The 16,434-nt window shown below is 48.0% G+C and overlaps 2 protein-coding genes across 3 annotated transcripts in view; one reads left to right on the forward strand and one right to left on the reverse strand.

Moving 5' to 3' along the window:
• GTF2E2 (general transcription factor IIE subunit 2) overlaps nt 1-4,902 on the forward strand; it is a 66,701-nt gene extending 61,799 nt beyond the window's left edge. For both annotated transcript variants that reach the window (XM_075997327.1, XM_075997328.1), the window contains 2 exons: nt 3,048-3,163; nt 4,382-4,902. In XM_075997327.1, coding sequence (XP_075853442.1) covers nt 3,048-3,163; nt 4,382-4,498 — 233 coding nt within the window. In that variant the 3' untranslated portion in view covers nt 4,499-4,902. The remainder of the gene's footprint in view (nt 1-3,047; nt 3,164-4,381) is intronic.
• A 5,922-nt stretch (nt 4,903-10,824) lies between these two features.
• Nucleotides 10,825-16,434, reverse strand: part of RBPMS (RNA binding protein, mRNA processing factor) — a 181,907-nt gene continuing 176,297 nt past the window's right edge. Inside the window, exon 9 of the transcript XR_012914675.1 lies at nt 10,825-12,422. The gene's annotated coding sequence lies outside the window, so the exon portion shown is untranslated. The remainder of the gene's footprint in view (nt 12,423-16,434) is intronic.

The following is a 16,434-nucleotide window of genomic DNA, read 5'->3' on the forward strand; positions in this document are numbered from 1 at the left end:
CTGCTCCCGAGGCTGAGGCCGGAGAATCTCTTGAGCCCAAGAGTTCGAGGCCACAGTGTGCTCCGATTGCATCTGTGAATAGCCAGTGTACTGCGGCCTTGTGCAACATAGTGAGACACCATACCTTAAAAAAGCCAAAACAAACAAAAAGTAAATGAAAAGGAAGGAAGGCATGGTGCGTTGCTGTTTGAGATTCTGTAATTTTTTTTAATGGCAAAGATGCACCTTAATTCTAATACTAGGACATCATAGAGTAATGTGCAAGTAAGAAAAAGCATCATGTATATTAATTATTACTATGATCCTTATTTTGGGGTTGTCTTTTATTTATTTAAAATGTTACATTAGTAATACATAAATGCCTCTGCATATTAAAACTTTGTCAAGAAGTGTATGGAGCAAAAAGTGAAAATTCTCCAAGCGTACTGTATTCCTTGGAGATACCTATTGGCGTACATTTTTCCAGACCTTTCTGCTGCACTTCATACATATGTGCTTTTGCTTTTTAAGAATTTTTTAGAATTTTAGTTTTTTCTATTTTACATAAATGAGATCACCCTAAATCCAGTAGCCAATCCTTTTATTAAATGTTTTTTGTTTTTTTTTTTTTTTTTGAGACAGAGTCTCGCTTTGTTGCCCAGGCTAGAGTGAGTGCCGTGGCGTCAGCCTAGCTCACAGCAACCTCAAACTCCTGGCTCAAGCAATCCTCCTGCCTCAGCCTCCCAAGTAGCTGGGACTACAGGCATTCGCCACCATGCCCGGCTAATTTTTTGTATATATATTAGTTGGCCAATTAATTTCCTTCTATTTTATAGTAGAGACGGGGTCTCGCTCTTGCTCAGGCTGGTTTCGAACTCCTGACCTCGAGTAATCCGCCCGCCTCGGCCTCCCAGAGAGCTAGGATTACAGGCGTGAGCCACCGTGCCCGGCCTTATTAAATGTTTTATACCACCTTTATTAAAGACATTGGCACCCAGAAAAAAAGAGATGATAGATATTAGATGATAATGATAACTATAATAGGTTTATTATACTTTTTTCCTTTGCAGGCATTATTCTCAGTACTTATTTTGACTTATTTAATTCTCACTGTTCTTATGAGGCACGTGTTATTATTATCCCCCACTTTATAGATAAGGAAACTGAGGCAGAGAAATTAAGTAGCTTGCCCCATTTTATACAGGAAATGGAGCAACTTAGTTCCCACCTAGGCCATCTGGCTGCATAGTCTATACTGCACTGTTCTGCTCGTTTTGTATTTTACAGGAAAGGGCGAGGCACAGACAAAATGTGAATGAGCTGTCTGGGAATTAAAACCTCATTGATAAGTTGGCTTATTTTCTTCCCTTCTATAGCAGTTCCACAGTTTGTATCGTTTGCTCAGGTGGGATAAGGAAGGGTCTTCTGAAAGGGTCAAATCTGAGTTTATGAATTCTAGCCTGTTTTTTGTTAAGAGACAGTAGATTTCTAAATGAATTCTGATTTTATTTACTCCTAATAGTTTAGAGCAGGGGTCCTCAAACTTTTTAAACTGGAGGCCAGTTCACTGTCCCTCAGACCGTTGGAGGGTCATTGGAGAGTGCGGCGCACATTCCACACACGTGCACTGTGGGCCCGGGACAAAGTCGGCTGCTAAGCAGGACAGGCAGCGGCGGCAAAAACACCCAGCGGACCGGATAAATGTCCTCGGTGGGCCGCAGTTTGAGGACCCCTGGTTTAGAGCATGCCTGACTTTCATGATACTTGTGAACCTTCCGCTAAAATGAATATCTTCCTTTAAATTTGAAGTCCCCTGATCATTTTCTGTTTGCAAAAAAGAGAGATTGCTGTTAAAAAAGAAAAAACAAATATTTGTGTCTTAGTTTCTAAATACCATTCTGCAATAAAAAAAGTCAGGAATCCTTACAGAAATGATTGATTCCAAATTCAGGGAAATAGAAGATGAGCCTAGAATATCTTTTAGTACCAGAAAGTAAGGAAATTATATATATGTGTGTGTGTGTGTGTGTGTGTGTATGTGTATGTGTAAAAAAGAAGGAACTCTCATTGACCAAACATGGGACATTTGAACAACAACATAAATAATGGTAGTGTTAGTAATGGATTATCATCTATATAATTTATATAGTAAATATCCACAAATGTCTACTAAATTATTTAGAAACAGATTGGAAAAAGAATAGCTCTTCCTTATAGTAGGATTCTAATTAATACATGTGGAAGGAGTGATGGAAATAATTTGTTGATAGTAACAGTTTTTGTAGGCAAGTGCTACCAGTGGATGTGAAGTTAGAGAAAATGTGAGAAATGGGGTATTTGTAGTCTCAAAATCTCTCTCCATGAGAGACTTATTAATTTTACAGAGGAAAAACTAGTAACTGTATGGCAGAGAAGCCTGACAGACATCACCTTAACCAGTGGTCAGAGTTTACCAGCTCCAGTACTAAGACAGATATATCAACATCACGTGCTCGTGATAACATACGCTGAGAAGGGCACAAACTCATTTCTGTGTTTCTCTTGCCGGGAATGCATAACCTCAATCTAATTATGAACAAATATCAGGCAGGCCCACATCAAAGGCTGTTTTACAAAATAACTAACTTGTACCTTCAGAAGTGTCATGGTAATGAGAGACAAAGAAAGGCTGGGCACGCTTAGAGATCAGAGACCAAGGCAACATGACAGTGTGGGGTCCTGGACCAAAAAAGGGCAGTGAATTATTCGCCCAAGAAGGAAAGGAGAGTGTCGACTGCCCTTCTTCCCAGGAAAGCAGGGAGGCCTCGGCCTTACCGCTCTGCATTTACTGGCCTCTAAAAACAGGGCCCCGTGGCACGGCCGTGCGGGTGCAGTCCTGTTCCCAGGCCCTTGCCCTTCTGCGCGGTGTCCAGCACTCTGACATTCTGGCCCCACTTTGTTTTTATAATGAAATCTCAGATGTGCTCATTTCAATCCAGAGGAGATAATATTGAAGTCCGAATTTTGATCACCGAGATGCCATACTGTGTAAAAATCTCTTGTAAAATAACTGCTGTCTGTTGGTACAGAATTTCAGAAACTCTGGAGGAGTGTCACTGTGGATTCGATGGACGAGGAGAAAATTGAAGAGTATCTGAAGCGACAGGGTATTTCTTCCATGCAGGAATCTGGACCAAAGAAAGTGGTGTGTAATCTCTAGAAAAACAGTTTAACCCTCTGTCCCTGGAACTGTTAGCCTGCTTCCCATTCTGCTCTCTGAAGAGCAGGTAGTTGTTCTCCTGCCAGTTTTCTCCCTGTCCTAACTGGGCCTGAGAGAGCCTTTCCCATCATCTCGGCCCCTTCCTCGCAGTGCCTGCTCCCGAGCCCACGCCACACTGAGCTGTTTCTGGGGCCCCCAGGTTGCCCGTCTTCCAGTGAGAAGCCGCTGCGCACGCCGCACGCTCTGGTTTCTGAAAGGAGCCCACGTCTACAGCTGCGTGGCCTGTGACACCTTGACTGTACTCCACGCCTGTCCCATGGGCCTGGCGCTGGGCTCTGACACAGGCCTGAGCACCTTGACGTGTCCTTGTTGACTTCTAGGTCCCTTAGGAACCAGATATTTTTGTCTTTATAGCCCCTAAATCCTGCTGGGAGGAGGCATTAGAAATCAAATGAAGACTTGTAAATTGCTACACCAGCCAATCTGCCATCCACAGTTGGGGAACAAAGCCGCGTGGGGTTGGTCCCCGCACCTGCGCTACAGCTCTGTGCCGCTCTCCCTCTCCCCCGAGCACTGGCGCACGTTGTAGCTCGTCTTCCTGGTGGCTTTCTGGTGTGTGTGTGTCTGTGTGTTCAGTGAATTTTTAGGACTCAAAAAGGGAATATTTATTGCCAATGACCTGTCCACAAATGCATATAATTGCAGCCCTTCCTGACTTCCTATTATTGTTTAGTTTATTGATTTTTTTCCTGTGATACTCATATTTCGAGTATCCAGAGAAGAATAGAGAATAATATTACAAACCTTGTGAGCCCATCCATTTCTCAGTATTTTGCCATATTTACTTCCGATCTTTTTTTATAGGTAATGGTGGATAGATTTTTTTAAGCTGGTAACAGGCAGAAAACAAAGCCTCTCACTGCCTCTGCCTCTCTCTTGTTTTATCCACTTAGTGCCTAGAATGGTTCTGGTAAGTTTTCCTGTCAGCCCATTTCTTCTTGATGGAGGTTCCTCTCCCAGTGACAGGAAGCCTGGGGTCAGCTGGGGCGTGTGCCGTGGATGACATGAGCGTGACGCTGGGCCACAGAGCCGGGGACAGGCCCAGGCCCTGCAGCCTTTGCCGCTGGCTCCTGGGTGTGCTCAGTAACTCCTGTCCCTCAGAGTAGCTGTCGTGTTTCTCACTGTTCTTACCTTTTCCTCCAGGCCCCCATTCAGAGAAGGAAAAAGCCTGCTTCGCAGAAAAAGCGACGGTTTAAGACTCACAACGAGCACTTGGCCGGAGTGCTGAAGGATTACTCCGACGTGACTCCCGGCAAATAGGGCGCCATTTGCCCCCGAACAAAGAGTTCCGAATACACAATCGAGATCCTTCTGGGTGATGCCTGGGCTCTGAAGACTGACTGTCTTCCCATTCTGCTTCCGAGGACTGAGGAGAGGAGCAGCTCAGTTTACAGAACAAGTGCAAATTACCGAGCTCACAGCTTATTTTGATTGAATGGGCTAATGAGATGTGTGAGGCTGTCTGTTAACCTCCTGTTACTTCTTGGGAGAAAGGCGCTTCGCGTGGCTCGCAGGCGTCCTTGCTATTTATTTCTACTTCTGAAGGGTGCCCGGTTCCATTTTTCCTCTTTTATTACTTTAGAGCAAAAGTTTGCAGATAGTCTTGAATGCAATATTTGTTTATTCCAAAGGAACGTATTTATAATAAAATCATTGTAGCAGGATTTTTAAGATGTTAGTGAATCCCGTTTGTTTCTTTTCATCCTTGGAAACGGCTGGAAGCAGCTCCAGTCCCCACCTTCCACGGCGCACGCATCCGGGATGCCGTGGAGACAGGGTCTGCACCGTGCTGGCGGGCTCGTGGACCTCGTGGAACACAAGGTGTGTCGCTCGTTAGCGCGTTAAGCAGTAAAGATGCACTAAATGTAATTGTTTGATTTTCAAAGGACAAATCAGTGTTCAGCCTCTTGGATTTACGCATTCCAAGGTGGCCTGGCAGTGTGTTGAACGAGGATGGGCAGGATTTGTTCCTTCTTCATCATCTTGCCAACCTGAAGGTCCCAGCCCTCATGTGACTTGACCCTGCAGTTCTGGTGGAGACGCCCTCTGTCAGCCCGTCACTGGTCTACCTTGTGAGAGCCATTATCGAATATGTGTCTCTACGGGTCATGGGGACCTACGGGAAATCAGCGTGGTCATTCCTGCCTTCTGTGGCAAGGTCTGCATTTTCCATGTGGTCTGGGGTGACTGTTACAGTCTTCATGTCACAGATTGAAATTGTAGTGGGTTATAAACACACGGTCTGGTTTTCTCGAAAAGGCATGATGGTGACCCAAAGCAGTAAGTACTTTGTGCAGATGACAGGGAGCCATTTTGCATATTTAGTTCTCTTTACCTTGTCTACTTACTTTTCATCCATATACAGCGTCATCTGTTTCCTTTACCACCGCCCCCCCGCCTTTTTTTTTTTTTTTTTTTTTTTTTTTTTACCTCCAAGCCCTAAAATGTGGCATCAGAGGATATAAAACTGAGGTTCTGGCCGGGCGCGGTGGCTCACGCCTGTAATCCTAGCTCTCTGGGAGGCCGAGGCGGGCGGATTGCTCAAGGTCAGGAGTTCAAAACCAGCCTGAGCAAGAGCGAGACCCCGTCTCTACTATGAATAGAAAGAAACTAATTGGCCAACTGATATATATATAAAAAAATTAAGCGGGCATGGTGGCGCATGCCTGTAGTCCCAGCTACTCGGGAGGCTGAGACAGAAGGATCGCTCGAGCCCAGGAGTTTGAGGTTGCTGTGAGCTAGGCTGATGCCACGGCACTCACACTAGCCTGGGCAACAAAGCGAGACTCTGTCTCAAAAAAAAAAAAAAAAAAAAAAAACAAGAAAAACTGAGGTTCCCCATGATAAATCCGGACACAGGAAATTCAGCCCGTCCTGCTGTGCATTAGAAGTGTTTTAATGTCTGACGGCATAAAACTAGATTCCTATAAAAAAAATCTAGAGGTAGCTTCTCTCTAAGCAGGTGCCTACTTTTGTGGTCTGTACACTGCATCTATTTTATGGGCTAGTCTGGAAGGGCAGTCTGGACATCTCAGAAACCTCTTCCCGTTTTGCAAGGAGGCAGATGTCAAGGCCCCCGTCACAGGCTCTGAGATGAGCTGCTGCACTGCCGCTGTGTGTCACTGGTGATGTCTAGCTGGGCCATTGCTCGTCAGTACTTAGTGGGCCGGCCTGATAATCGATCCCAGGTATCTTGCCTGACACTCATTTCAGAAATGAGGAAATTGAGATCTAGTGTAATGAAGTGATTGCTAAATTGCCACACTTACAAATTCTGTAGCTTTATGTTGTTTGCTTGCAGTTTCCGATCCCCATTTCTCCTGTTTGTAAGAGCAGTTCTCCATGCACTGCATGTTGAGGTGTCGGGATTGTGCCATCTGGCGGCATTTGGGGAGGACACACAGTCCTGGTGGAAAATCGTGATGGACGCCTAGTCAGTTGTGTTTGAGGATAGACTGCGGTACAGCATAAACGTAACTTTCATATGCACTGAGAAACCCAAAAGAATGTGTCTTGCTTTATTGCGGTAATCACTTTATTGCTGTAGCCTGGAACGACGTCTGCAGCATCTCTGAGGTGTGCCAGTAAAAAGAAAGAAGGGCCTCTTAGCAGTTCTTCCGGGTGTCTAAAAATGTATCCACCAGAAACTCCGAGCTGAAGTTGTGTTCTCGCCTCTGCCTGTTTCTGCTGGGTCTGCTGGCCACTTAGAAGCAGGAGGGAACGGGCACGGTTGGGTGAGTTAAGACGTTCGGACAGTCTGCTGCTCGTGTGATCAATAATTTATCACACCCGTGTGAGGCTTTTAGGGATAGCCAAGAGAAATGTAGCTGAGCCTCGACCGAGTGTAAAAAATGAACATTCGGCTGCTGCTGTCATAGCCTGTAAGCGTGGCCAGGTGATGGTGGGACCCAGGGGACAGGAGCTCTTGGGACCTGTTGAGCAGTGTTCAGTGGAGAGCCCACTCTGGACACCCCATTACTTCTGTCCTGCTGTTCATAGGCACTGTGGACGTCCCGCCCTGGATGTCTTGTGAGCTGCTTGTATAAAGTCACCAGCGGCAAAGACACGTTCTGAATGTCGGCGGTTGTGTGGGATTAGAGCATTTGGATGTCTCAGTTCCGCAGTTCTTACCAGCTAGTGGCAATTTTCTGAGGCTTAGAAGGTGAGACTCAGTGTCTCCTCTTCTCTCTAGTCTTGTTTGTTACTTTCTAAATGATTAATCTGTGGGGAAGATGTTGGGTTTGCTGTTAACAAGCTGAGCCTAGCATTGTGCCTTCGGCTGGGCTGGAGCGCGGTGCCTGGAAGAGCAGCAAGATCTGCTGTCACTCGGGTTGTTGTCCTCAGAGCTTCACGTAGGGTAGCTCATCGGTTCCCAGCCTGGGTTTTGTGGGACATCCTGAGAGATGAATGGGTGTTCTGTGGGAGTTGGGGGAGGTGGGGAAGGCCCAAGGACGTCTTGGAAACTGTTTCTCAGACAAACTGGCCCTTGCAACACTGTCCCCATCCCGTCTTGAGCGTTGGGGGACACACACTTGGAAACACAGAGCTAGAGTAGGCCTCGGCGCTGTGCTGTTGCCGTTCTCTGGCTGTGGATTAAAGAACAGAAGTGTGGTTTCCTTCATAAAAGGATTTCCATTAGAAATGAAGGTGGATGGTTGCTGTTCTGTGAACGGACAGGCTGCTCTGTCGCAGGCGCGTGGACAGACCAGGGCTGTTGGCCTGGCCCAGCTCCGCTGTTTTGGAGGAGCGGCACCTTCTTGTGATCCCACAAAGCAAGTGGTTCCAAGACCCTGGTGACAACCCAGTGGCTTTTGATGTAATAGAACTTTGCAGGGCTCATACTTCAAATCACAAAAGGCAGAGACTTACCTTTAAAATAAGAAAACACAGAAGGGCACTGACTGGACAACTGAGTAAACCGTATCCCGACCTTGGCAGGACCAGCTCTGGCAGCGCTGAGGGCTGGTGCATCTTGCACGTGACTATCAGAAGCTTCCGAACGTGCCTGCCAAGCATGCACACTCCAAGCCTGTGTTCTGGTTTTTAGGAAAAAAGTGCTCCTTTGTCTAGGTAAATACGTTAACTTGAGCCTCATTTCTCCTTGCATTTAGGCCTTCTGTTTTGAATTTAATCATCCGGCCTAAGCAAGTTTCTGATTTGGCTCCCCCCCCCTTCTCACAGCAGCTTCTATGTGATTTAATTTGATTTTAATGAGCCTGGTCAGAGTCCCTCTTGAATTTGTGAAATGGACAGCGGAACAAAAGGACCCGGTTTTTCTCTTCCCTCTACATCCATAGTGAGAAATGTAAGCAAGCCATGGAGGATGGAAGCTTCCAGGCAGCTTATGTTACGGTTTTTAGGAAGAGATCCCCCCACAGAACCCCCAAAGCAGGCATCTGTGAGGTTTGATCTCCTGAGGCTACAGTAAAAGAGGATTTGTGGGTGTCACTAGAGAGCCAAGTGTGGTGGCTCATGGCTGTAATCCTAGCACTTTGGGAGTGCCCCCCAAAATCTATTCACATTCTTAGAGCATATCTTGCCCAAAGCACTCAGAAACGATGAGTTAAAGCCGGGGGTGTTGGCTTGTGCTTGTAGTCCCAGCTATTTGGGGAGACTGAGGCAGGAGGATTGCTTGAGGCCAGAAGTTGGAGGTTGCATTGTTGAGCTATGATCACACCTGTGCACAGCCACTGCACTGTAGCCTGGGCAGCATAGTGACAACCATCTCTTGAAAAAAAAAAAAATTCCTATGTGTCACCTTGATACAGAAAGCCAAGACTTCTTGTGTAAGATGAGATGGGGAGTATGAGGATGTCGGCTCTGCCTCCATCATTCTTAAGAATGTTGCTGTCCTTATGCCACACAGCTTAGGCCCCAGGGATGCCAGTTTGGAGGAGTGTCAGGGAGCGGGTAGAATTGCAAGTTAGTCCATGAAAATAGGGTAGACACACATGCACGCCTGGGTCCAGTGAATCTGAAGCCTAGATGTGATTAATTGGAGGTGTAACTTTTGTTTTGTAAACTGTAAGGTTCTTTCTACATTCTTTTACTTTGTAGTTTGTTATAGAGGTGGAAGGCAGTTTTTAGATGCCAGTCTTGTGTGTGTTGCCTGGGCCTAGAGCACAGTGGCGCTATAGCTCACCACAACCTGAAACTCCTGGGCTCAAGCAGTCCTCCTGCGTCAGCCTCCCAAGTAGCTGAGACTACAGGCGTGTCCCACCATGCCCAGCTGATTTTTCTATTTTTGTGTAGAGATGGGGTCTCCCTGCTTGCTCAGAGTGGTCTCAAACTCCTGGCCTTAAAGTGATCCTCCCCCGTTGGCCTCCCAGAGTGCTAGGCCAGATGGTAGTTTTATAGTGCCATCTGTTCATGAAGGAGGGTTTATTTAGTAATGAAACTAAGAGATGGCTTGGTTACCATCTTCCTGGACCCTACAAAATAGGACATTTAGCATGGGAGCAAGAGGGAACAAGCCAACTGCCTTTTTCTTATCCCAAGTTCCTGATTCCGAAAGAGATACTGTATTCATTCCTGCTCAATACAGTGACAAAAAGGGCAATTTTTCACAGACTGTGACGAAGTTGGTGTTCACCTGGCGGGTCAGTGGGACTGTATCTGAAGTTCACACTAGACTGGCAAATACCATCCAGACTTGTCACTTGCATGCCAGCATGCTGATGATCGGGGCACTCGTCCACCCCAAGGCCCTGTGTGAAAAATCACACGGAAGTGACTGTGTGCAGCCAGGGGCAAGTCAGGATGGTGGTGGCCCGAGGTGGCAAAGGGCCTTAAGGCGTCCATTCCTGGGCGTCCTCAGTGGCCTCCGAGTTGGCATCTCACAGACGGAGGCAGGGCAGAACCACACGATCGATCGGGCTCGCTCTAGAAAGCCGCGCTGGGCGTGGACCTCAGGCCTGGGAACGGCTGCGGGAAGTTGCGTGTTGTGTGAGTTCCAAGGGGCTGGAAGGCAGTGACAACTGCATTTGACGGATGGTTTCCCCTGCAGGAGGGATGAGAGAGCCTGACCACAGCCCTGTCACCTCAGTGCCCAGCGAAACCCAGTCATCAGTGGTGGTGGCACTACTTGGATTTGAGCACTGTCTTTCCCCTTCTGGGGGAAGAAGAGTGGGGGGGAGTGCATATGAACCACTGCTGGTGTCTGCTCAACACTTACGGGTTTTCTGCGGACTTATGGTGTCACTTATTAAAATGCATTTAATAGAACTCAAATAATCTTGAGCGTAAGCTCTGTGGGCTGAGGTGGACAGGGTAGTCAGCTGAGTGTAGTAAAAGGCATTTCAAAACGGAGTGTGCTCGAGGGTCATGTATGTTGTCAGTAAATAAAATGGTGTGTGAGTCTGGAGATTCGCCTATCTCTGGTGTCGGTGTTGGTCACCCGCTGGCGGTCGCAGGAGGCAGAGGTTTTTGTAGAGGTTACTCCTGGCTCTCCCATCCCTGTGTCTGTTCCTCCTCCTCTTGGGGCCTTGGCTCAGCCGAGCCTGAAACTGGGGGAGAGACCTGTGGGCCCATGTCCACAGAGTGGGATTTGTTTGGTCGATCTTGCAAAAAAGGATTTGCCAAAGCAGTGGTGTGACAGCTGGAATAAGCACTTTATTTTTTAAAAATAACAATAGAAAAGTACCTTTAAACAGTTTATAAAAGCGTAACAGACCGTACGGAAGTGCCTGTTTTCTTAGAAATGAGTGCAGGAGCCTCACCAAGAGCAGGCGGCGCGGAGGCACGAGCAGGTCCTTTCCTTGACCGCCGGTGGGTGGGTGACGAGGGCCTGAGCTGCTGACTGCCCTCTCCCCTCCGACTTAGGGTGACAAAAAGAGCTCCTCATTCCTGGCCTTCTTGGTTTTTGATGACCACCTTTAAAAGCTGCTTGACGTCTTTATTTTGAACAGAAAATAATTAAAACCGCAAACCAACCATATAATCGTTAAAACACTGAAGTTTTCCACACAAGGTGAGCAGATCCATAAGAAAGAGTGTGATCATGTTTAGCTCTTTCAGCAGTTGAAATTCCCAGGTCCGTATAATTTTACACATGGCTCTTGTACAAGGGGGAGAGGTTGAACTGGCAGACTCTGGAGCTGTGTCACCTTACAGAACTGGCTTTGAGGAAAGCTGAATGATAGTCACTGCAGATGCCCACTGGTTCCCCGCCTGCCTCCCTGTGCCACAGCAGGTAAGTCAGTGGGCACACACCGTTTGGGTGTGTTCAACGGTCTGTTTGGCACGGTGCTGCCAAGACCTGGGAACACCAGCTCAGTCGAGCTGATGTTTTGCAAAATCACTTGAGAGCTATGAGCTGCCCACCGCAGCCAAGCGGGGTTGGGCAAAGCCAGCCCCCAAAGAGGCAGGGCTGGCGTCCCAAGTTCAGGTCCTCCGGCACCAGGGAGGCTGCCTGCCTTCCCCTGGGGGAGCGGGGACAGCTTATGGAAGGTGAGTTACGCATCAAGTGGTCACACACACACAGGAGCGTGCTCTTACAAAAGATAAACACGAAACTGCAGAAACTAACACGTGGCACACAGGAACTGCCAGGGCTTTCTAAGGGCACACTCTTGTCAGGAATTTTTACCAACAGAAGTTTTCTTTGCCCAGTTATGAATAAGTCATTAAGGTAGAAGCTCCTGGAGGACTCTGATTGTCTTGCAGGGCTATCCTACTAGAACTGGGACTTGGAGACCTAAATCTAACACAGCGTTTCTAATTCATCCCGGACTCCAGCCAGGGAAACAGGTTTCTATACATTCACGACACAATTCTGGAAATTCTGATAATATTTAGAAACATGCCTCAAACATGCAAGCTTATTTTAGAGAAAAAAATAGATTATTTTTAATTACAAGCATTCAAAAGTCAAGCACAAAAACTGTGATCCAACCCAGTGTAAGATCATCCATCCCGATATACTTAAATGTTTGATATAAAAATACTCACTTTCTTGGTTTTATTGACGACTTCTTTTATGTTTTGTTTGAAAATATCTCCAAACTGTACAGAAATGTATATCAGACCATGCATTCACAAATAACACACTATTTCTTACAATTATACAGTGTAAAAGAGTAAAACATTTTTATTATATTTTTTTTTCTTCGAGAAAAACAGATGTGTGATAGAGGCTGTGGCAAAGTCTTGAAGGGCTCAGAACTGGGCAGGGTTTTTTTCAAGCCTGAAACAGAAAGAAAACACATTAGCGTGCAGTAAGTACTTCTTCCTTTTGCAGATGCCTCTGGAAAGGAGAATTAAGGGCTCAGAGGACAGTGGGTATGTGATACAAACATTTACTGACCATTGATATTTTGTGGGTGGTCTTTATTCAGATGGTCTCACTTTAACAGAAACGTTTCCAGCTCTTCCCCTGCAGTTGCTAGAAAATGCTCAAGGTTTGGCTTTGTGGCAGAAAAGATGACAACTGAAGTCCACCCTGGTCCTAGGGATTTACTTGAACACAGCTCTATTGTGCTCGGATTTACTTAATAATAGTAAAGGTTAGGCTTGGCACTCCCGCCTGTAATCCTAGCACTCCGAGAGGCCGAGCAGATCGCTCGAGGTCAGGAGTTCGAAACCAGCCTGAGTGAGACCCTGTGTCAACTAAAAATATATAGAAAAAAGTAGCTGGGCCTGGTGGCGCATGTCTGTGGTCCCAGCTACTCAGGAGGCTTGGGGGGGGGGGGGGCAAGAGGATCGCTTGAGCCCAAGAGTTGGAGGTTGCTGTGACTTAGGCTGAAGCCACAACACTCTAGCCTGGGCAACAGAGTGAGACTGTGTCTCAAAAAAATAATAGTGAAGATTTTACAGTGCATCCTTTACATAAATTATGTCACTAACTCACATAATTGAGGTTGTGCAAAGCTGTATGTATAGAAGCATATACCATTTTGTACAGGGAAATGCTTATTTGTGTGTGGGAAGAGGCTATAAAGGAAACACCATTGATTACAACCTATCTAACTGTTCCAAGTTAGACTTAATTGCTAAACACCTATTTTCCCAAATAAGTCCCGGGTGAGCTGAACATTCAGACAGCTCATTGGACCACCTGCAAGTATTCCTCTACGAACCCATCCTGCACAGTGCCGGCTGCATCTGAACTACGACCCAAGGTATCTTTTCACTGCTCGTTTCCGGATTACAGTACACACGGGTGGAAATGACGGCGGCCCACACCCTCAGTCCCAGTACGGTTGCCACGGCTCGTGGAGTCCTCTGGCAGTGCTTGTCAGGGCAGAGATCTGGACACCTGAACCTTAGCTGTGACGTTGTGCTTCATCTAATTACGCTTACTGTAGAGAGAGGTCAAAGGAGAGCACCGTGCTTGGGACACGCTCCCAACGCTAGCTCCGTGAGGGCTCGCCACACCTGCAGAATCTTCTGAACGAGGAGGGTCTGTCTCCCAGGGGTGCACAGGGGTGAAGCTCCTGCAGGAAGATCTCCCTTCCTGACTCTTCTGCGGGTGAGGCTGCCACCGTGACCGCACGCTTTGGGGAGCAGGCACGGTTCACTGTGGAGCAGGGCCAGCATAAGGAACCCCTCTTGGAGGCGCCCACCTCTCTGCTATGCTCTGATTTCCACCCAGAAGTGGGGGCAGCCCGGAGTGAGTGCAGCTCACAGGGCCAGGCCTCAGCTGAAGTTCCCAGACAAGCCCACGACCTCTCAGCCTGAGTCACAGCCTGATCTGCTGCCCCCTCAGGGACACTGGTTCTCAAAGAGAATCGCTATAGGGTGAAGAGGCAGCGACCCGTCCCTGTCAACGGTGGGGAAAACCAGCTTATAGACACTGGACCTAGGCCAGCTTCCCTCCTCTGCAAGTCCCATATCTTTCTAAACTTGACCACACGCCAGCAGCCCAAGCTATGTGTCGATTCCAGGAAACCCTTTATGAGGAACAGTCACTGTACGGCTCTTCCTACTTGGGAACAATTCACAGGGACAGCAGCCACTGGGCCTCTCACCAGGCACGGGCGGCCATCTTCCGAGAGCAGCTGGGGCCAGATGTGGGCACCCGGCCCCAAGACCAACAACCTGAAACCAAAGAAGCGCAGGGAGAGGGAGCCGGCCACATGGAACTCTCCCTCCCAGAGGCTCTCTGGATGTCTACTGTCCTCGACCATCTGTGAGCAAACGTGTACTGGTGACCCTGCCCTATTCCTGGACATTTCTCCCCTCCGGCTTTCAACACTCCAATGAGACCTCAAAGGCAACATCCCTAGCCACCTCCTGGCCCTATCAGTCTCGGCTCCTTACTGCGACTCCACACAGCCCTGCTCTCAGGTTACCTGCTATTCCCACCACCTGGGGTCACCTCCTCCTACGTGCTTCTGCCTTGAATCTACATCCACTTTGCTTCCGGGCTACAAGAGAATGATTCCTAAAGACCCCACGCATCCAGCAAGGCCCTCCTAAACCTGGTCACAGTCTATCTCAGCACGAGCAGGCTGTGTGTGTTCTCACTTACTCTCTTCCCTGTTTGGATCCCCCTGGGCACACCCAGACACTGCTCTTTCAAAACTCACCGTTCCTGATCCCCATCAGCCCACAGGCCTCTTCCTCTAGCTGGAGTTCTGTCAGGCTGCTTCTGTGGCTTTCATAGGGACTTAACAGGGATTGTTGTGAAGTCCCGCCACCAGCACCTGGGGCACAGGGCCCTGACCCTCAGCTCCCAGTGTTGATAATGCCTGGCGGGGGGCCCGTGGCACCTGAGACCCCCCTACTTCTGCAGGAAGTCATGCCTCAGGGAAAGGGGACAACACTCCCCTCCAGCCTCCTGGACAACCTGTCTTCACTGCGTAACACTCTCTCCCTTACTCCCTGGACCCCTGAGCAGGAAGAAAGGTGGATGTACGGGGCTGGTGAGAAAGGCTCATCTTCATGAGGGAGGGACAGGGCTGCAGCTTCCCATGCCTCCATGACTGCAACCCTCACATGGGAAAAGAATGTATCCGCACGGCCATAGATGTTCCCAGATGGAACAGAAGGTCAAAATGTGGCTATTTCGGTCCCTGTAAACAAGGAAGAGGTTTAGCTAGGAACGGAGTTCAGACCTTGGAATGCATTCACAGGACATTTTAAACAGATCCCAAAGACATCCGGGAACACACAGCAGCACGAGGGGGTGTGGGGGTGGGAAACAGATCGATCCCCCCACAGAGAGCCTTCCCTGGAAGGGGGTCGCCTGCAACACGCGAGTATAAAGTCTCCTGTCCCTGGTAAGATACTGGAGAACAAGTCCTGAGAGCTTCAGGAATCTTATAAAATTCTGAAACACTTCTCCTCAGTGGAGAAGATCAGCATGTGGCACTTGGGAACAGTCACTGAGGGGTGTGTGGGTGACCATGCCCAGAGGCCTGGGGGATGCCACTGTCCCCTTACCCGACGGTCCTGCTGCGCCAGGGCAGAGTCTCTGTCCACGTGAGCAGCAGTGAGGAAGATCCACCACGTGGCACCTTAGTCCCTGATGTTTCTTCCTGAGAGTTTCTCTAGCACTTTCTCATTTTGACCAAAAGTCACATAAAGAATAGTCTCCTCCAATTGCAAATAAACATGGGACGTCATATGACCTAAGAGAGGTTTAGTTTTCATCTTATATCTATCAGCTTGATTTTTTAAAAAATTAAGTTACTGATATTCATTTGTAATAAAAAAGACATTTATAAAACATGTCACTTAAAAAGTCCACAGTCTCTAGAGCCCCAGGGGGACGGTTTTCTGCAGTTAGTAAGTCCACTCTGCTTTAGACACCGACCCCAGGCTGCTGATTCGAGCTCCCTACAGCCCTGGGGCACACGGAGAAGCCCCTCACAGCCCGTCTCTGCCCTCCGAGGGTCGTGTGCCCTCCTTTAAACTCGCTCCTGGAACCATGGATGGCCCCAAGAAAGCTAACATGATGAGTGCTGAAAACAGCCGTTCCACCCCTCATGATAGCGGCTGTCCCCTCTCCTGGGCCCATCTGCAACCTGACCCGTAGCTGCCCCCGGGCTCGTGTCCCGGTTCCTCGCCAACCTCTTTCCTGTCCCTCTGCTGTCAAATCACCACCTGCTCCTGCTGCTCTGACTGTGCCTTGAATTATTGATATTTTAGTTGATTTACCACCTTTAAAAAATCATTGTGTGTAACTTGCTTCCAAAAATGTACATGGGTGGCTTTTAATCGGTCTTTAAATTTCTCTAGCTGAGGGCAAAAGA

Source organism: Microcebus murinus, chromosome 24 (genome assembly GCF_040939455.1).
Source record: "Microcebus murinus isolate Inina chromosome 24, M.murinus_Inina_mat1.0, whole genome shotgun sequence".
Taxonomy (NCBI): domain Eukaryota; kingdom Metazoa; phylum Chordata; class Mammalia; order Primates; family Cheirogaleidae; genus Microcebus; species Microcebus murinus.